This window comes from Triticum urartu, chromosome 2A (genome assembly GCF_056163025.1).
Source record: "Triticum urartu cultivar PI428250 chromosome 2A, HENAU_Tu73, whole genome shotgun sequence".
NCBI classification, from domain to species: Eukaryota; Viridiplantae; Streptophyta; class Magnoliopsida; order Poales; family Poaceae; genus Triticum; species Triticum urartu.
This window is the reverse complement of record NC_141874.1, coordinates 623,164,129-623,183,587: the sequence shown is the minus strand read 5'-3', so window position 1 is coordinate 623,183,587 and position 19,459 is coordinate 623,164,129. Positions and strand designations below refer to the sequence as shown.

Below are 19,459 nucleotides of genomic sequence, written 5' to 3'. Positions count from 1 at the left end.
GATCACATAGGTGGCTTTGGGTGCGATAAGGCGCGTGATTTCCCGTGGCGCATAATGTGGCGGTTGTTGCCCGGACAAGCAGACAATTCGTCAAGTCGCCCCACAAAGCATGTCCTCTCTTGCTAACCTTTATCCCGAACCCCTAATCCCCGATGGCCATATGGCGCCGTCGTACCACATGTCTTGCTTTCTAGAGTCTAGACTAGTAGCTGTTGTAAAAATTCTGTCTATTGACCGGAAAACAATTAGTTTCCTGAAGACTACTTTTGGCTCCACCACCTTGTGTCGCTGTACGGTCAATTTATAACTTGTGCTAAAATGATTTGGGAGGGGGTCTGATAATTGGGAAGGACAGTGGATTTATATTGCCTGTTGTTTTCTTCTTTTTTAGGGTACCTGATTGTTTCTTTGCACTATCTAGAGGTTCATCAACTGAGCTGAAGAAAGATAAGCTGACGGCTGACTGAGGTTAAGCCACTTGTTGCCCCGTTACCGGTCCAGTTTCTGTCTCCAGATAGCAGCGGAGGAAGACGTCGACGCCCAAACAAGCTGTTCAGAGAATAATTTCGTTATATGAACTTGTTCTAGCAGTTCTAAAAAACGGTAGCAGATGACCAAAGAAAATAGTTCATCACACCCAGCTGGTACCGCAGGAACTGAGGTGACCTGACTCTGAAAAAAGACCTGGCGTATTGCGGAAGGGGACATGTCAAAAACAGGACGGGAGGCAGAAAAAAGAGGAGGGAGGGAAAACTCCAAGATGGCCTGGAGCAAATCACGGACCTGGACTGGGCAATGATGCATCATCCTATGCGCATGCAATTAGCACTTGGCAGTTATTATCACAGGTTTCTCATTCTTGGAATGGACGCTGCTGCCCGATTCTTCTGCCAACAGATTGCAAGTAGCAGCTTCCATGCACCGCCTGCGCACCTGCACCTCCACTTTTCACGGTCAGATGAATGGCATGAGTGAATGATGCCTCATGGGCCTCATGTGACCCTGAAGAATAGACGAAGCAAAATAAAAGCAGGTGCCATTTATTAGGCCAGCCTCTATCAAGTTCAGTACTAGCACTGGCAAAGATTGCCATGACCGAGTTTCAGCGCATAGTTTCATGCACTACCTGCATTTTGGACAAACTGTTGGTTTTAAAGATCAATGTGGGTGCATCAGTTCAGAGTCTAAGACAGTCAGGATTCATCTTAGCCTCTCATCATTTTTTTAGATTAATATAATCTCCACATGCTTTCTGCTCCAGCCTCTAGGCAACAGTACGATGCATGCGTGAACAGGGGAAAGGGGGAGGTGTGAAGGACAAGGATGGAATGGATGATCATCATCAAAGCTCAAAGAGGAGGCATGATCTACAATGATCAGACATATATTCCAGCGCCATCAGCTGCCCGGCCTGGCCCCAGAGGTTAAACCAGCAACTAGCATCACGAGGCATTGGGATTAGCAGCGGACCTCAATTCCTTTTGACAAAGTTCGGAGCGATTAGCAAGGATGTCTAGCCGTCCACCCGTCCGGGCATTGGAATCCAGGAAAGTTGCAGAGTCCAAGGCTGGTCTTCCGGGGCATGGATGCATGCATGCATGCATGCGCCTGTGCTCCATCCATCTCTCCCAGGCCATGATGCCTGGCTGCTTTGGCCTGATAAAAAAGACATGATGTGAGGCTGTGGGGGCTTCCACACTTCGGCACGACTGTGAGGAGTCGAGACAAGGTTTGGCATTGCCTTCTTTTCCCTCACGGTTCATCATGGTTGCCTTGCACGGCAGGGTCGAGTTGCTCCCTCCTCTGGATGTGTCGCCTTCTTGGTTTCCTTGGTAAAATTTTGGGATGCTGGAATGGAGGATGATGCAATTTTTACATCCAGTTAGAAATAGAACAAGCATGTGGCATTTCGAGGATACTGTACCAAAAGTTGAGCATTTGAATAGCGCAAGAAAAGATAAGCAAGAAAGAAAATATAGTGGAGGACCCCGCGATAATTGTACCACAAGGGGTAACTACATGGATAGAGCCCCAGCCAATGCTCTGTTCTTGGAGCCTTGCTGCCACCATAAAAGCAAAACAAACATCTTATAAGAATTATCAGTGCAATATGCTATAATATATGTGCATATGAAAATTTCAGTGTAATTTAAGAGGCTGAATGAAAAGCGGCATAAGACCATCTGCATATGGCATAATCTGTCTGTAATTCTTGACACTTGGAGCATGCGGTAGCACAACGTACTGTATAAGCTTAACAGAGTAGCATCTTTTAAAAAAAAAAAACAGCGGCTGCTCAAATGGTGGTGCACCAGAGAGGCAGAGAGTAATTAGGGTAATGCACTACCTACTCAGCAAACAGTTCATAAGCAAGAAAACCATCTACACAAAGGGAATGCATTTTTTATCAAGATAATGAATAATATACAGACCAAGAAAAACACCTTTGGGTGTAAACAAAATCATATCATGCGCTTGCGTTGCTCGGAAGAAGTCCTAGAACAGATTCTCGACAAGAGACTTCAATAAATTATGCACGTCAAGTACCCTAGCCAATTATTTGACAACACGTTGAAATCCACAAACAAGTAGGGTTTTGTGAATCTGCAGCAAATTGACAGCACTCTGAGATACAGCTAATTGGTTCTGCAATAGAATCGAATTGAATGGCAGACACATCATCCAGAACAAATCTTTAGCTGCAGGTCTTTTAGAAGCTAAGAACCAAGGAGAACTCAATTAAGCTTGGCTTTACATTATCTTCTTAACAATTATACCAGCAAATTTCTGTGTGGGGTGAATGAGGGTGAACTTTGACATGTTAAATTCATAACAGTTGTGCATTGATATTTACACATGCCACTCTACACTTCAGTTGGCAACAAAATGACTACATCTGACAATTGAAATGTCAAGCCAAATTGGCAGTAAGCCAGTAAAATGTGCATACTTACTGTAGAAGCTTGCTGTTTCTTCATTCTTGCTACTGGCGAATCCGGCAGCTTCTTCGTTTCAGCTTTACTGTAATCTTAGCTGGTGGCTTGCTGTGATTCTGTCGTCATAAACCTGAAATTTCCCATTGTCCTGAAGGTATGTGACTCCATACGGTGACAGTTGTTGTATCCACTGAATTACACAGGCAGAATTGGTTCACTTATAAGCTTACAACGTTCCATCTTTTGCATTTACATCAACAAGCAACAAATCATGGAACAAAGTATGCAGTCCGCTGGGCCACCTAACGGTAGCACTTTGGCATTCAGTACAAAAAATGTGGCGAACTCAACATGTGACCTCGCCTGATGCCTTGATAGTATCGCCAAACAAACTGTCTTCAAACGGATATCAAGACCATTTTTATTTATGTGTAGACAGATAGCCGGTACTATTGATTCACCAACAGGTGCAATACACATGCACAATTGAATCAGTAACAAGTTTACGACATCCCATCTTCAGCATTTACATCAGCACGGAACAAAACTGCCTAGCAAATTATGAAGTCCAAGGAACTCTGATAGCAAAATGAAAAGAAGGCAAGAAACCTGGACAAATAATTCTTTGGTTGGCAAACGCAGATAAGTGCAGTGAAGACCGGGGTTGATCAAAGCAGCTCAACATGTCAGCACCATTTATGATGGAAACAAAACAATTTCTAGCATTCCCAGAGGAACTGATACCCACACCAAGCAACATCAATTGGCAAGACTTCGTAAAGCAACTTATATCAATCACCCAGGTGTGCACAGTGCACACTGAGACTGAGAAGATGGCTTAATATTACACACAATACTTATGCTCTGACAACAGACCTACTGGAGCAGAAAATCATCTGCCAAATTCAAGGAGTGAAGTGAACTGACGCAGAAGAGCATACCACCTGATTTCCTAACCTTGGAGTTGGAGCCTTGGAGGTGCCAGTTGAAAAACCCAAGATACTTGAAAGTGGTATCAGTTTCTGAGCATTTCAGGTTTTAATATGGCATTTAAGACTTGTAACCTCTAAAATTATCATTGAAAGTCACACTGAACTTGCTACAGAAATTTCATGCAGGGCAAATTAAGCCAGACATAACCAAAACCGCACCATTTTAAGAAAACAAGAAAGAAAGAACGTGGCTTCAGAATAATCGTGGCAAGCTCAAATCATTTGTCCTACAGAAGTTGCCAAGACTGCAAAGGCTCCATGGTCAGCATCACTTTGGCTGGAAAGATTGTAAGGAGCAGGAGTCAGAGACACTGCCACACTCATGTCTATCATTGGTGACTGGTGAGAGAGGCTGGTTGTCATCACAAAAGGTTAGCAACAGATAAATGTTTTCCACCTCACAAATGAGCCAACTTAATCAAGAAATATCTACATTTTATTCCAACTTCAATAAAATTCCAAGCAGATCTTCTGCAATCAAGGAAATCATAGTTTGCATTTGGTCACTGTCTGCCCAAATCTGATCAAATCATCGTCTGCCCAAACAGGATTAAGTCTCACCTACAAAACCGACATCTAATTTGCAGCCATAACCTGGCTAAAGTTCATAACTTAGTCCTTGTGAGGCTTGCTTCATGCCCTGAAATAGAGACAGAGAGAATTAAGCGTCTCGAAGCTAGGCTATCCAACATCCAGGTATCAAGCTGCCTTCTGAGTTATTTCTAATTTTCTAGCCCCCATGACAAGCAATATTATAAGGGTTAGAGTACCTCTAGCACTAGACACTACATTATGGCTTGACAGTTTCTAATATACCAACAAGAATAATGGTTTCCCCAAGAAGATGTGATAACATCTTTTTCCCTCAAAAAGAGAAAAGAAAGGAAGATGTGATAACATCTTCTACAGTAATACCCCCTTTGGCAAATACAGCCACTCATTACAACAATCAACAAACCTAAGATAGCTGCAACTCTATTTTGTGTGTGTCACAAATTGAATAAGAAGCTGTACATGAAATGTGTTCGGTTAACTATCTAACATACAGTTGAATCGTGATGACTCTCATCTCATGCTATCAGGAGAGCAGAGAGAGCCATAGGGACATTCACCTCGACAAATAAAAGATGACCATAGAAACTAGGTATCTAAACAAGCTTTCTACATCTCAAGCAGACAATGTAAAATACATCAAAAATTTAGTGGAACTAGCAATTCACAATGGTATTATGATTGCCTTCTGAAACCACTCATTTTCAGGTTGCTGAAAGCCATGTGTGAACCCCTAGTTTACAGGTACTAAGTTGAAACCTGTTGCTGAAATCCTCACCTGAGTGAAGTCACCGCCCATTATCTCAAAACAGCAACATGCGGCACGCAGAAATCACCATCCAGTGTCAATCATAACTATCGCGTTCATCATAATCATCATTGCCAGGCCCGTCGTCATCCACAATCTCCATACCAAAGCACTCAACATCAGCATCCTCATCCATCCCCTCTCCTTGAAACTCCTCATCTCCATCCAGTGTACCCTCCTCTTCGTCGTCATCCTCGTCTAAAACCAGCTTGGACAAGCCCTTCCCACGGTACAACACGCCAGTGCGCATCACATACTGTACCTTGTCCCTCACCGCCGCGAGGGGGTGCTTCTCCACAAGCTTCCCCCTCTCATACCCCTCACGAAGCACCAGTGTCGTCGTCTTGCACTTCAACGACAGGTAGAACACTCCAGGATACCGCGTAAACAACCTCGTGAACTTGTGAGGCAGGCCAAGCTCCTCGCGGAGCAACCGGATGGCATTCCTCCGGACCATCTTGTGCACCATCAGCCCGAGCAACTCATGCAGCAAACCAATGTTCCTCTTCTCGTAGATGTCGCTGTCAGGGTCGATCCCTGAGGCATCATCATACGGGGAGATGTAAGGCAGCCGGTGGAAATCGTCCATCCAGGCCTTGACCTTCTTCATCCCTCCGTACCCACGCGGGAACCGCATCGGGAACGCGAGGGGGGCATGCGACGAGGACGGCGGGCGGGACAGGTCGCGGTAGGTCGCCCCGGTGATGGCCTCGGCGTGGCGGCGCTGGAGGGAGGATATGGCGATGTCGTCGGGGAGGCGGGAGGCGGAGAGCGAGATGTGGTTATTGGAGACGGCGAAGAGGTCGGGGTGGGAGGAGGGGAAGGAGGAGGCGAAGTCGTAGGGCAGGCCGAGGTCGAAGCGGAGCGGGAGGATGGAGGCCAGCGGGAGCGACCTGGAGCGGGTGAGGAGGAGGAGGCGCGCGAGGCGGAGGTGGGAGTCTACGGCGGAGGCGCGGGCGAGGCGCGCGAGGAGGATGTCGGAGGCGGAGGTGAGGGAGAAGGCGGGGAGGGTGGGGAAGCGCGGGTGCGGCTGCTCGGCGAAGAGGGTCGGGTGGCGGCGGAGGAAGCGGAGCACGGGGACGGTGAGGCCGAGCGGCTTCTGGAAGCGCGCGAGGGCGCGGGCCGGCACCGGGGACGACGGCTGGCGGGCGAGGTAGTCGAGCATGAGGCAGGACGCGCGGATGGAGGTGGTCCGGTCGATGATGTGGTCCAGCCCGCGGTTCTTCACCCACTTGAGCCGCACCTTCTGCATGGCGTGGCGGCGGCGGGGGAGGTCGCTGGTGTGGTGAGTGGAGGAGACGGCGGTGGGCGAGGTAGGGTGGCTGGCGGCGCGCGTGGAGTGTTCGGGCAAATGCGCACAAGGAGGGAGCGGCGAGGCGGACAGAGAGACGGAAGAAGAGACAACACGAGTGGGTTCTATGACCTTGCCACTCGGCCCGGTTTAGCCTGGACTGGGCCTGTTTGTTTGGTCGACATAGTTGGGCTTTTCAACGGTCCAGTACTTGTGAGGTTGTGAGCTCAAAAAAAAAACATGACAGTTTGTGACACTTCCCTCGATGGAGAAAGTCCGAAACACTAGCTCGATTTCAACAGCAGCAACACAGCATGCGCGTGACCTCAACAGACGCAGAGCCAGAATCAAACGACTCGAAATACTACGATGCGTCGATGGCAATGGCACGTAAACTTGCACATACCGCGTATAAATTGGGCACTGTTCCAGGTGTTCTCCAATACACCACTTCTCGGCAATATTTGGCAGGGTCGGCCGCGCGCGCACGGGCGACGCTCGCAGACGCCGAGCCAGAATGGCGCATATCCACGTGGAGTCCATGCAGACCGCCGTCCCGACGCGCGTCGCGCTGGAGCGCGGGCGGACGCTGCCCATCGCCGTGACCGGCCCGCCGATCGCGGCCGCGGAGCTGCAGCACCGGTTCCGCGCGGTGCTCTACTACCGCGACCGGCTGGAGGGCGAGGCGATGGCGCAGCTGGAGCAGGCCGCGTGGGTGCAGGAGTCGCTCAGCGAGGCGCTGGCCGACCACCCGAAGATGGCCGGGCGGCTGTGGCGGCGGCACGCCGGCGGCGGCGAAGGGCCGTGGGACTGGGACGTGAAGCTCTGCGACGCCGGCGTGCGGCTGCTCATGGCGTCGGCGGACACGACCTTGACCGCGTTCCTGGAGGCGGAGGACCGCGCGAGCAAGGAGCCCGCGCTGGCGCTCTCGACGGACGTGGAGGCCAAGGACCCCGAGAAGTGTTCCCCTTTCGTCATGCAGGTATACATGCATGAACTCCCCCTTCGTGCATTTTCGTACGTCCTGAGATACAAATCGCAGTCGCAGAAATGTCGTGCTTGCTTCTGGTCGCAGTTGACGTGGTTCCGGGGCGGCGGCTACGCCATCGGCGCGTGCTGCAGCCTGCTCCTCGCCGACCCGCTGTCTTTCATCAACTTCCTCAAGTCGTGGGCGCGCACGCACGCGCAGGTGCAGGCGCAGAACAAGCTCGTCCCCAACCAGATGCTGCGGTACACGCGCTACTTCCGAAACCCACGCGCCGCCACCAGGCGTCTCAGGTCCATCCCCCTCGTCTCCGTGGCCGGCGACGCCGCGACCACCGTGCTCTTCAGGGTCGTCGGCGATGCGCCAGGCCGCCGCGCGCTGGCCGAGGCGTGCGTCGCGCAGGCCAGCGAGAAGCTGGGGGTCGAGAAGCCGACGCGGTTCACGGTTCTCGCCGGCGATGGCCTGGGAGGGCTGAACGTCCTGAGCTCCTGCGCGGGAGGTGACGGGGAGACGACGACGACGACGCCGCCGCCTCCGGGGCACCTGCTTCGGGACGCGTGCTGGCAAGAGGCCGGTCTCGAGGAGGCCGTGCTGGATGGGTGCAAGCCCGTGCACGTCTCGTGCGGCATCGTCTCGCCGGGTGCCGAGGAGGGCATTGTCGTCGTGATGCAGGCAGGGGGCGGTGCCGAGCTCTTAATCAGTGCGACTGTTCCGAGCGGGAAGTGATTAAGCTGGGCACGCCACGTCACATGATATACGCCCACGTAGTGGTTAAAAAAAATACTCCTTCGGAAACCTATCAATCCACTTATGCGATAAGTAATTTGGAACGAAGAGGGTACTACAACAGCATAAATAATGGATCGACGTATTGCTCATGAAACTATAGCAATGCAAATATGAATTCAATCTTATGGAATTCCAACTAAGAATGTGATATTCCATCAAATCAATGTATTTTTAGAGAACCCTGTAGTTTAACCCATACTCATAGCCATTACAGGTACATCGCATTGGATACAAGATCTAAGAAAATACATCTATACTCTTATAAAATAACGAGTTGGTAATGTTGTGTGTCTGCCATCTTGTAATATGGACCGTCTGATCTATATCTCACGGACTGAAAGCAAACTATGACAATTTTATAAAAGATACCCGCACCTCTCTTCACATTTACAAATAAGGCCTTGCCTCGTTCATCCTTATCTCCCACAACCTCATTGTTGAGCAATTAAAAAAGGAAGTCTCTGAAACAATCTGGCATGGTGGCCGCTGCCGGCGCCATCCATCACCATGCCTCCGCCCAGTCCGACCACCAGTCACCACAACGCCCCACTTCTCCTCACCTTATCTCTCGTCTTTCTCGAGATATCATTTTTTCGATGAAATTCTCGAGATACCATTTTTCCGATAAAATTCTTGAGATATCATTAGTTTTTACACATGGGATTACTCCTGCATGGGTTAATCATAATAGGTGTTTTTGTAAAAAAAAATGCATCTTGATGTTCCGTGCAATGCACGGGCATCTTGCTAGTAGTAACTCCTATAACAAAGATTTACGATGATGTTTCTTGAAGACATCTTCTCCATGGTATAAATCTCTCAAGACGAAATACTCTTAATACTTTAGTAAAATGCAACAATTAGACCGAAGCAACGATATGGCCACCCTCTCAATCCCACCTCCCGAACTTGATTACTAATAAAGCTTTTTGAAGGACCCCTGAGTCGTTCATCCAAAAGATGAGAAGACTTGAGCAATGAACGTACTTCGGCCGGATGATTTCTTAGAAGTGTAGGCCGTTGAATCACAATATGTGCATTATAGTGTCGAGCAAAGATTCCAGTCCACAAAGAAATAAACCAACAGAAACGGCATGACGCAATAACATAAACTCATTAAATCCGAATAATCAAATCTGCGATGGCACAAATCTCTCTATCTCCATTTCACCGCCAAAAAGAACAATAAATAACTTCTTTCATGCTCATTAGTGGGCCACGGCCCACTGAAAGCGCATGCGAGCGCTAACACGAATTCAGGGCGCACTAATCATTGGCTAAGAGCTTTCTCGCTCACTTGCTGGAAAGGTTTGATCGACCTCTTTTTTTTGGTTTCTCGTGTTAAAAAAACTCCAGTACACATAAAAAACCGGTTTGCTTCTTACAGATGTTTAAAAGCCCATAATTTTGAACTTTGCATGAATTTAAAAATTGTTCACGAATCCAAATTTTTTGCTGATTTTAAGAAATAAATATTTTTAGTCACAAATTTGAAATAAATATTCATGAGTTTGGTAAAAAATGAAATTTGAAAATTTCATGTTAAAAAATGTAAATAAAAAAGAAACAAAGCCGAATTGGAAAACCGGCCCAAAAACAGAAGAAAAAACACAAACAAAACCTGCCCAGAAAACCAAGGGAACCGAAGATTTCCAAAATCGGTGAGTAAAAAAAAACTACCTGGGCCAAACCACATAGGAACTACGGTAGGGGTTGGGCGTTGTGTGCCGATTGGCCTGTACTACCAAATAGGATTTTAAAAAAACAGATAGGATTCTCTTGCCTAAAAAAAATAGGATTCTCTTTTCCTAAAAAACAAGGGAAAAGCTACTGGTCAACCGGCGGATATTTTCCTTCACATCTGCCGTGTTCTATGCTTGACACGCGTCTTGATGAGCAGCGCACCGCTACTCTCTTTCATCCCTATCTCCACCGAAATTCTGGATGTCATCTCACCATGCAGAGCGTTCCGTACTCCAGTTCTTGCAACTGGGCACCTGCTTCGAAAAGGCATACCGCAACAGCCACGCATTCTTCCGTTGACCCTCTCATCCCCTACCTCCATCTCTCCATCCCAGCCTATTTCCTTGGATCTCATCCCCACCTCTCCTCAAACAAGCACGTTCTTGCAACCCCACCACATTGGCAGCGGCAATTGGCGTCCTTCCTTCGTCGTAAAAGAGTGGGTGATGTAGAGACCATGGGGTGCTCTCTCTGTTGCATCCGTCGACGTTCTTGCAAGTTTTCGCATCAACACTCTTGTTGCGGGAATACACAGAAGAGGCTGGAGATGTTGGGTCCTATTGCAATCGAGGTTTTGCAACAATGGTCTTGTTGCAAAAAATAGAGAAGTTTTGCATCAAGGGTCTTGTTGCAGAAAAAATAGAGAAAAAAAAGTTTTGCAACATGGATTTTGTTGCAGGAAATTAGAGAAGAGAATATTTTGCAACAAATGTCTTGTTGCGGAAAATTAGAGAATAAGAGATTTTTTGTAACACGACTGTTGTTGCAGAAAGTTAGAGAAGAAGAAGTTTTGCAACAAGAGTATTGTTGCAGATTAGAGAAAAAGAAATGACTGATCGCCTCATATAATCAAATAGCTCATGAGGTGGCGGATCTTTTAAAAAGATCTGCCGGCCGACGCGTAGCACCGCCCAAAAAACAAATAGGATTCTCTAAACCCTAAAAAAACAAATAGGATTCTCTTTCCCTTGAAAAAGTAAAACAAATAGCTAAAAAAACTGTACTGTAGTTTCTTTTTGCGGGGAACTGTACTTTAGTTTCAACCTACTAGAAAACCAAAATCCTCTCCAAGAAGTGAGGGAACAAGTTGCTATAAAAAAGAAGAGTAGAAAACCACAAAAATGGTGAAGATGGCCCGGCACGAGCCTGGAGCAGCAGGAACAGCTTAACCGCCGATACCTAGTACCAACGGCACAAGAGAAAGTTGCGTCACCAACCTCACCAAACACCCCCATTCATCCCCGCGATCACATATTCAAATCAGAACAAGCACACGAAGACCGTTGCACCTCCCCATTTTACAACCTTTTCAGCCGCTAGCCCGCGTGTGTCGCTCGCTTAATCAATCTGCAACACCGTCCCCTGGTCGCCTTACAAGATTAGGTCGATTATTTCCAGCGACGCGCTCGAAAGATTAGGTTACCCAATCCTCAACAAGAACCGGCGCTCAGGGAGCTCATATATATCCAAGCTCTTGACGATGCAGTATGAGTTAATTTTTCTTATCTCTGCAATCTGCACTAGCATACATCCATGGCCCAAGCTGGCGTCGCACTCGCGCTGTGCGCCCTGCTCCTCCACGGCGTCGCCTGGGAGGCGCGGGCGGCGTCGTACACCGTCGGGAACAGCGCCGGCTGGGACATCAGCGCCGACCTCCAGTCGTGGGCCGCCGCCAAGATATTCAACGTCGGCGACGTTCTAGGTATGAATGAATCACGCTACTTACTGTTTTAGTTACGCTTAATGATCAGTTTTGCTTAACCACTTGTCCACGTGCGCCTTGTGATCGATCTGCAGTGTTCACGTACTCCAAGACCCACACCCTGGACGAGGTGGACGCGGCGGGGTTCAAGAGCTGCAGCGCCGCCAACGCGCTGCTCTCCAGCAGCGACGGCAACACGACGGTGCCCCTGACGGCCGGCGGCGACCGGTACTTCATCTGCGGCCACCAGATGCACTGCCTCGGCGGCATGAAGCTGCACGTGCACGTCACCTCGCCAGCCGGCTCCACGCCGCAGGGAGCCCCCGCGGGAACCGGAGCCGGCGCCGGCGCCCCGCTGGCAAGCCCGGGCGCCGCTCTCGGCCCGGCCGGCGGCACCGACGACGACGCCGGCATCCCCAGGCTCGACCTCGGCGGATCGCACCGGGTGGGGGTCGTGTGGCCCGCGCTGACGGCGTTGTGGTTGTGCCTAGCTCCGGCTCTGTTTGCATGAAAGTTTTTGTTTTTTGAAGCGCTGCATGAAAGTTTTTGTCAAACTTATTGCTCGTTCTGAGTGATTTTTAACCATTCTACTGTGTGTTGTTTATGTGCAAAACGGGTCGATCTGGGCATCAAACGGAGGCCGAAAAATGGCTCCTGGTGGGTGGCCAAAACCTCGCTACTCACGGCCAGGTTGTACAGTACGAAATTGTCGTCTTGTGTCAGCGTGACGCGCCCACATGGACACGCGTCTTGGGCGTACGTACCACGCACTGTTGTTCTTGTTCGGTAGGTTTGTGTATACGTATATACAGTAGCACGGACAAGGGGAGCAGGTGGCGTATCACTTTCGAAGCCGCGGCGCTGTAGGAAGGATGATTTTCACTATGCTGGTAATAAGGTGAATAGCAACGATCTGATTTTATTTGGCAAATGCTAAAAATATGGCGTCTGATTTTTAGCGTTTGTCAACAAACATCCAGAGTTCCCATGCGAAAAAAGATAAATTTCTCAGACTGTTCACTGTTGCGTAAGATTTGACATGCTCTAAAGTGAAAATTGTCATATAGTGTAAAATTTGTCAGAAAAAACTTTCATATGGCAGCGAGTAATTGCCATGCATTCAATCGGGATCAGACGTTATGTATCTGAGGGTGGGTATCCGACATCGAATATATATTAGGGTTCTTTTAATTAGACAAAAGACACCGCGGACAAGTAGAAGCTCAAATGTAGGTTTTTGGTATGATACACAGGCAACATCTCCAACAGCTGCCCTAAAGACAGGTTGGGTGGCTTGGGGCAAAAAAGTCTCCAACAACTACCCTATTGATATATTGCCGAAAAAATGCCACCATGCTTAAAATTTTGCTACGAATGTTGCAAATATGCGTCACGCGCTGCCCAATAAACAAAAACGATGTGGTGGAACCCACCATTGCTCGGTGAACTTTCACAGTCACTGCGCTGCCTCACGCCACCTCCGTGTCGGCCAATTACAGTCGCCACCCGCTACCGCAGCTACTTTCGTGCCCGTCCCGAGCCCTGCCGCAACCCCCCCCCCCCCCCCTACCAACAGCAAGCTCACGACGTTGTTGCACGGTCCCGCCCAATTACAGTCGTCCCACTACTCCAATTCGTCGGATCCGCCCCCACCGTCTGCCATGGGCATCCGCCGCAGGCTTGGGCACCCTGCTGACGTCCTCACACTTTTACGCCCCAGGTTTGGCTATCATCGTTGTTGCCCCGCCGTCGGATCATCATGTTTCATGTGATTCACAAATTATAGAGCTCGGTGACTGTTTCATGTTTCATCGTCGTTGCCCCTCAGTCCCATTGTTCTCCATCTTCGTGAATTTGGTGGCGTTCGATGTATGCAACCTTGGTTTTGTTGGGGGTTTCTTTGAGGCATAGAAGTGTGAGGGTTCATGGTTGTTACATGTTATGTATATTTGTTGGGTTGATCGTTATGGAGTTTGCTTCTTAGCTAGTAGTCCGCATGTGGTCTATATGTATCGGTTTTCGACCGGTTTTCCGTTAATTAACCGGACAATTCTCTTCTTCTTAATTAATCGATGAGGCAAATCTTTTGCCTCTGTTTTGAAAAAAAACAAATTATAGAGCACCAGTTTTAGGGTCCCTGAAAATGCAGAAAAATCATCGATGTCCAAAAGTCACTGCCCTTTATATCTAAAATATATATTTGTAGGGCACCAAATTTGTGGACAGCTGCTGGAGAGGTTTGTACCGAGCTCATGAATTCAGCGGTGGTGCCTTTATTAACTCTGGAGTGCGCTGCACCGGCCTCGCACGGGGCATCATCTTGGGAGGGAGCCACCGACACCGGAGCAGATCCTACCGCTGCCGGGGCTGCAAAACGCCAGGACGCGCACGAGCCAGCGAGACCCTCATCACCGGCCGCATGCGCCTCCGTCCGGGACCAGCCCCAAATGATCGACACGATCCACGCGTACGCACGTCCTGAAATCTGTCCTGCTCGCGAATCAGACGGCCATGCATGCATGCACGGCCTCTCCCCACCAGGGCCCAGGCCGCCGTGCACCAGCCGGCGTCCCCGCGCCAGGCCGCTCACGGGTTCGCTTGCCCCCCGGAGCGTGCAATCGCCAGGCGCGTGAACCGTGAAATGCGCATGTAACTTTTCCCCGTTTCGTCAGCCTCCGCGAGCAGCGGAATGCACGGTATGGCCTTGGCCTGCCGTGTCCATGCCACAGGCTTTGTGGGTGCATGCAGGGCAACAGTTTCTGGCCCTGCAGATCACGTTTCTCATACGAAGTGTCCCGTGCTTCTCCTCGGCCCACATTTGCATGGGTCGTACACGCGGTGTGATTTTTCGACACTTTCTAGTGAACGCGCATCTCAGGTGTTCAAGCTATTGAACCACAATTTGCACCGACAAGAATGGTGTACAACGGTCATATGCCAAGTTGTATAAGCGAGTGAGAAAGCATACGCAGCATGAGGATGCAATATGCAGTACACCGGAATTATACATGGTAGTACATATGAGTTCTGAGATATCATCCATCCATATATTTATAAGAAGAAATAAACAAATGGCCAATAATGTGCAGTACACCAAGAAAGAATTCGCAGTACATGCGACGCCCGGAGGAACGTCGGCGGGACACACACGCTCGTGTAACGTAACACTAAACAAGATCGCCAAAGTAAGCCAGCCCTGCTCTGCTCAATTAAAACAAGACCACGAGCCCCGCGGCCGCCATGGCCACGAGCGCGGCGACGCCGGCGCGCGCGCTCCCGGCCGCCGAGTCCTCCTCTGCCACGGGCGCCAACGCGGGCGACAGCGAGCCGAGCGGGGAGAGCGAAGGGGCCATGATGGGCGACAGCTCGGGCGCCATGGCCGGCGCCGGCTCCGGTGCCATCGTGGGCGACGGAGTCGGGGCGAAGATCGGAGCCGGTGTCGGTGCCGGTGAAAGGGGCGCCGGTGCCGGTGACATGGGCGCCGGTGCGGGGGCCATTGTTGGTGTGGCGATGGGCGTTGCCACGGGAGCCATGAGCAGGGGTGACGGAGCCATTGCGGGAGGCGCGGTGGCCGGTGGTGTTGCCATGGGTGCGGCCACTGGGGCCGGAAGCGGCGCGGCGACGGTGGGTGGCATCGCCGGAGGGGCCGCGGTCACTGCGAGAGGGGGTGCAGAGACGGGTGGCGATGAGGTGGCAGTGAATGGCGGAGAGGCAACAGTGGACGCCGCAGGCGACGTGGCTGTGAGTGGTGCAGCGGCGAAGCTCTTTGTCGGAGCTGACGCGGCAGCAAACTGCGGCGAGGCAGCCGTTGTCGGCGGAGCTGCCGCCGCAGCCTGCGGCGCCGAGGCGGTGACGGTCGGCGGCGCGGCAGACACCTGTGGCGCCGAGGCAGCGACGGTCGTCGGAGGTGCTGCAGACACCTGTGACGGCGAGGCGGCCGAGGTCGTCGGCGGTGCCGCAGACACCTGTGACGGCGAGGCGGCCGAGAACGTCGGCGGCGCTGCAGACACCTGCGACGGCGAGGAGGCCTGCGGCGGTGATTTCACCGTTGTCGGCGCCGCGGCGAACGTCTGCGGCGGGAAGGCGCCGACCGGGGCAGCCTTGGACGCGGACGGCGACGAGGCCGGCGACTGCGCGGCGCAGGAGACGAGGAGCAGCGAGAGGAGGAGAGGAACGAGCGCCATTGCTGGTTGCTGTTTAGCTCCCTGTCGTGCCTTCTCTTCTCTTCTTCCCAACTAGCACAGTGCTCTAGCTTGCTCTGTGTCAGTCTGTGAGCACTGGCGCTGGCAATGCTGGATGGATGTGGTGGCGAGAGCTGCGGCGACGTTATATATAGCGCGGCGATCCGGTGGTGCGTGCGAGTGCGAGGCCCAGATCTGATGGCCAACACGTGACCAAATGAATGAACCTTCTTACAGCCCAGCGCCTGTGTCCTCGCGCGCCCAATAATGATCGATGGATGCAATGCAAGCCGCGCGTATTCGCACGGGAGGGTTCATGGCAGGGGTTCGTGCGTGCGTGCGTACCTACGTGCCTACATCCGCCGTGCACGCGTATGCGTGCAGGTTTCATGCCCGAATTTAAACCGGCACGCCGATCTTCTCCTACATGCATGCAATCGTCAGACTCCGGACCTCGGCGTACCCTTCACCTTCGAGCTACGTAACGTGGCGAGCTCGAGGGGTTAACGGTACGGATTGCATCGATCGCTTGCACTGTTGCACAAGAGGCCATGAACGCAGACGCCCCATTGCTTCCTACAGTAGATTACGCGTGCACGTGAGGACGAAGGATGGCAACGTGTTGGCGCTCCTCAAAGCTTGAAGCAAGTCCGACCCCCGGAACCGTACGCTCAGGCCGAGCCTGACCGACCCGACCCGACCCGACCCGGAGAGGTTTGGTCGAAACCCCTGCGGCGACCGACACCTGCGGCCCTCCCGCCGTCCGGTGTCGCGACAGCTATGGATTGCTCTCGGTTCACTCACCAGATGCAAGCTGCCCCTTAATTAGAGCCGAAAGCATGGACGACCAGTACCAAGTAGCTCGGCCATTACCACCAGCGTCCTGCGCTCCTCTGTTGCCACAGTACGGGCCAATCACTCCCCACTCCATGGTAGGTAGGTGTTCATCTCATGCCAACGCCAACATTTTCACCAAAGAGATTTACCCTCTCCTAACCCTAACCACCGAGGCACCCAAGCTACCGTCCTAGCAATTACCCGTGACACGGACCCGCGAACCAGATCCTCTGGCCGTCTGCCCCGGAAGTCTCCGTGAACAGCCTGGATGACACGCACCAGCGTTAAGAGCCTCTTCTCGTTCGGCATGCAACACTAGCTAGCTGATAGCTCGGCTCGCTTGGACTCATGCCGATCACCGGTACAATGATTAACGCATCTATTTATTCGGGCATGCATGCATTAGTGCACCACCAGCAGCACCACCGTCGAGCCTATGCATGATTTCCCTTTCGACTGCACTGTGTCATGGCCTGGCAAGGAGTCATGACAACTTCTCGAGGAGAGGAGGCCGGGGGACCTTTGCATGCGTTGCAAGGAAAGTAAAGCTAACCCCCACTTCATTTGCTCCTTCGCCTTCCCCCCAACCACCAAGGACTGCTATTATTTTTGATTTTGTTATTAGTAGCAACATACAGTATGATTTTGTGTGTTAATGCTTCTGTTTTCATTTTACCCTTGAGTTCTAGCCCCACTTGCCCACGTTTTCTTCGAAAAGAAGGATAAACCTCCGCTGCATCCCGCTTACTGCCACATATGACTGGCTTGTGTTAGGAGCTGGGTTTCTCAGCTGTTGGCATTGCCAAATGACCATCGACCCGACCGACACAATGTCGATGGTGCTTGGAGGCATCTAACCACCACTCTCTGCGTGGACCGTGCACGGAAGGGTCGCAAGCAGTACTTCCGCTGTGCGCGATTGGCGCCAATAATCAGCTCCGGTCCGCTTGGTGCGGTGATTAGCGCTGTCGGTGGCAATGCAAATGCTGCATGGGACGCGCTCTCTCACCGGTGGTGTGGTTGGCAGAGGGAGAGAGGCTTTCCTTTCCTTTCATCCTAATTATTTGAGCGAATAGGCGTCGCTTTTGCAGACCAGGCCATGCACACCGTACGCGTACGCCGACCTCGCAAAGGCTATCGCCCGAGGGCTGCTCGACAAGGCCGACCAACAACCGCCGTGCACGCCATTGATCAATCATCGCGTGCTACGTTGATGCGGTGCGCGGTGGCGCCGGCCCGGCCCTTCGGCGACGGTGGTGGTGGGTTCGCTGGGTCTGGGGGCTTGACTTGAGGCGTGGCTAGGTAGGTGGGCTTCGGCGACGCGTTACGCTGGCCGGGCGGCGGCGCTGCGCGCGGCTCGTGTTGCGTTTGGTTGCGTGGGCGTCGGTGCCCCGCCGTTTTCGATCTTCGTCGTGGAGAAGCAGGAGGCTGGAGCGGACCGATGGGGGCCAGGTGCTTGCAGCAAGTTCAGATGCATGTTTTTTTTTTCTTAAAAGTACGTCAATGGCATACCTTAGCTTGATAGAAGAGAGAAACATAATTACAAGAGTGCCGGTTGCTGTGCAAACACAGAGGCCGGGTTACCACACATCCAACTCCTACACCATCGATCCTAGGTCAACTTCTCATAAATCGTTGTAAACCTCCCACTCCTAACCCCGTTTGCCTCAACTCGGCAATGTCGTCAAGGATCCTAAATGGTAACTCACTAGCTGTCATTTGCTCACTTCTCCTATTGAACACTCTGACATTTCTTTGCTTCCAGAGGGCCCAAGCCATCATCGTATCAAATCCTCTGCGGTCCTGTCCTCCGAAGCTTCTCCGCACAATCAGCCACCAATCCTTGAACACGTCCAACTCTCACGGATCTTGCACCTCGACCCCGATGAGGTGAAACACCTTATGCCACACCTCCTGCGCATAAGTGCAGTTCACCAAGATGTGATCCATGCTGTCCTCCGCCTGCAAACACGTGTAGCATGCCGATGGGTGATCCTGTAATCCATGTCTTGCTCTCCTATCCGACGTCCATAACCCGTACTGCAGGGCGAGCCACACAAACAACTTACATTTGAGAGGTGCCCAACTCTTCCAGTTGCACTTAGCTGTGGGTGATCGGTCTAGCTCAGAGCAGAGATAGTCATAAATCGATTTGGCTGTGTATGATCCAGTTGGCGATCTTGGCCAAGTGAAACTGTTCGGACGGGATGGGTCACGATCCACTGTGTTGATTGCCTGGCAAAGGTGCATGTACTGCAATAGGGTGGTGAAAGAGATGTTTTGCTCGAAGTCGTGAACCCAGCTGCCCTCATCTAAAGCTTGTCGCACCGTACGTCTATTCGCTGTTCTCGTGGGGACTGCAGCAACTATCAGTGGTGCAATCTCCCCAACCGCTCTCGTAGTTCTAAGTCTGACAGTAATGTAGGGGGGTAAGTATGGAGAGGCGAGATCTTAGCTATGGAGAAGTTGTAAGGATGCAAGGTTTACGAGTTCAGGCCCTTCTCGCAAGAAGTAAAAGCCCTACGTCTCGGAGCCCGGAGGCGGTCGACTGGATTATGTGAGTATGAGTTACAGAGGTGCGAACCCTTGTCTCGGAGGAGGGGGGTGGCTTATATAGAGTGCGCCAGGACCCCGGCCAGCCCA

General features: G+C 51.5%; 4 protein-coding genes across 8 annotated transcripts; 2 read left to right on the top strand and 2 right to left on the bottom strand.

Annotated features, from left to right (window-relative positions):
* Positions 1 to 212: 212 nt before the first annotated feature.
* LOC147986269 (Ubiquitin carboxyl-terminal hydrolase family protein) lies at positions 213 to 6,802 on the bottom strand. Of its 5 annotated transcripts, none has more exons than XM_087544608.1 (5): positions 5,259 to 6,802; positions 2,955 to 3,126; positions 1,471 to 2,060; positions 784 to 933; positions 213 to 684 (listed from the first exon to the last, which is right to left on the bottom strand). In XM_087544608.1, the coding sequence occupies exon 1, from the start codon at positions 6,538 to 6,540 to the stop codon at positions 5,326 to 5,328; it is 1,215 nt and encodes a 404-aa protein (XP_087400734.1). In that variant the 5' UTR covers positions 6,541 to 6,802; the 3' UTR covers positions 213 to 684; positions 784 to 933; positions 1,471 to 2,060; positions 2,955 to 3,126; positions 5,259 to 5,325. The 5 variants fall into 5 exon arrangements, with proteins under 5 accessions (XP_087400734.1, XP_087400733.1, XP_087400736.1 ...); XM_087544607.1 differs by having other exon boundaries at positions 213 to 549; XM_087544610.1 differs by having other exon boundaries at positions 213 to 549; positions 1,471 to 1,848.
* Positions 6,803 to 6,942: 140 nt separating this feature from the next.
* Positions 6,943 to 8,427, top strand: LOC147986268 (uncharacterized). Its single transcript, XM_087544612.1, has 2 exons — positions 6,943 to 7,561; positions 7,655 to 8,427. Exons 1-2 carry the CDS (start codon positions 7,097 to 7,099, stop codon positions 8,288 to 8,290), a joined length of 1,101 nt encoding a protein of 366 aa, XP_087400738.1. The 5' UTR covers positions 6,943 to 7,096; the 3' UTR covers positions 8,291 to 8,427.
* Positions 8,428 to 11,476: 3,049 nt separating this feature from the next.
* LOC147986267 (blue copper protein-like) lies at positions 11,477 to 12,402 on the top strand. The gene is made up of 2 exons (XM_087540013.1): positions 11,477 to 11,798; positions 11,894 to 12,402. The coding sequence occupies exons 1-2, from the start codon at positions 11,630 to 11,632 to the stop codon at positions 12,307 to 12,309; spliced, it is 585 nt and encodes a 194-aa protein (XP_087396139.1). The 5' UTR covers positions 11,477 to 11,629; the 3' UTR covers positions 12,310 to 12,402.
* Positions 12,403 to 14,823: 2,421 nt separating this feature from the next.
* Positions 14,824 to 16,108, bottom strand: LOC147986266 (uncharacterized). The gene has a single exon (XM_087544605.1). It carries the CDS (start codon positions 15,980 to 15,982, stop codon positions 15,008 to 15,010), a length of 975 nt encoding a protein of 324 aa, XP_087400731.1. The 5' UTR covers positions 15,983 to 16,108; the 3' UTR covers positions 14,824 to 15,007.
* Positions 16,109 to 19,459: the final 3,351 nt, after the last annotated feature.

Coding starts and splice junctions, on each gene's coding strand:
- LOC147986269 (XM_087544608.1), bottom strand. CDS start 6,540: ATGCAGAAGGTGCGGCTCAAGTGGGTGAAGAACCGCGGGCTGGACCAC.
- LOC147986268 (XM_087544612.1), top strand. CDS start 7,097: ATGGCGCATATCCACGTGGAGTCCATGCAGACCGCCGTCCCGACGCGC. Junction 7,562..7,654: donor GTTCCCCTTTCGTCATGCAG/GTATACATGCAT, acceptor TTCTGGTCGCAG/TTGACGTGGTTCCGGGGCGG.
- LOC147986267 (XM_087540013.1), top strand. CDS start 11,630: ATGGCCCAAGCTGGCGTCGCACTCGCGCTGTGCGCCCTGCTCCTCCAC. Junction 11,799..11,893: donor CAACGTCGGCGACGTTCTAG/GTATGAATGAAT, acceptor ATCGATCTGCAG/TGTTCACGTACTCCAAGACC.
- LOC147986266 (XM_087544605.1), bottom strand. CDS start 15,982: ATGGCGCTCGTTCCTCTCCTCCTCTCGCTGCTCCTCGTCTCCTGCGCC.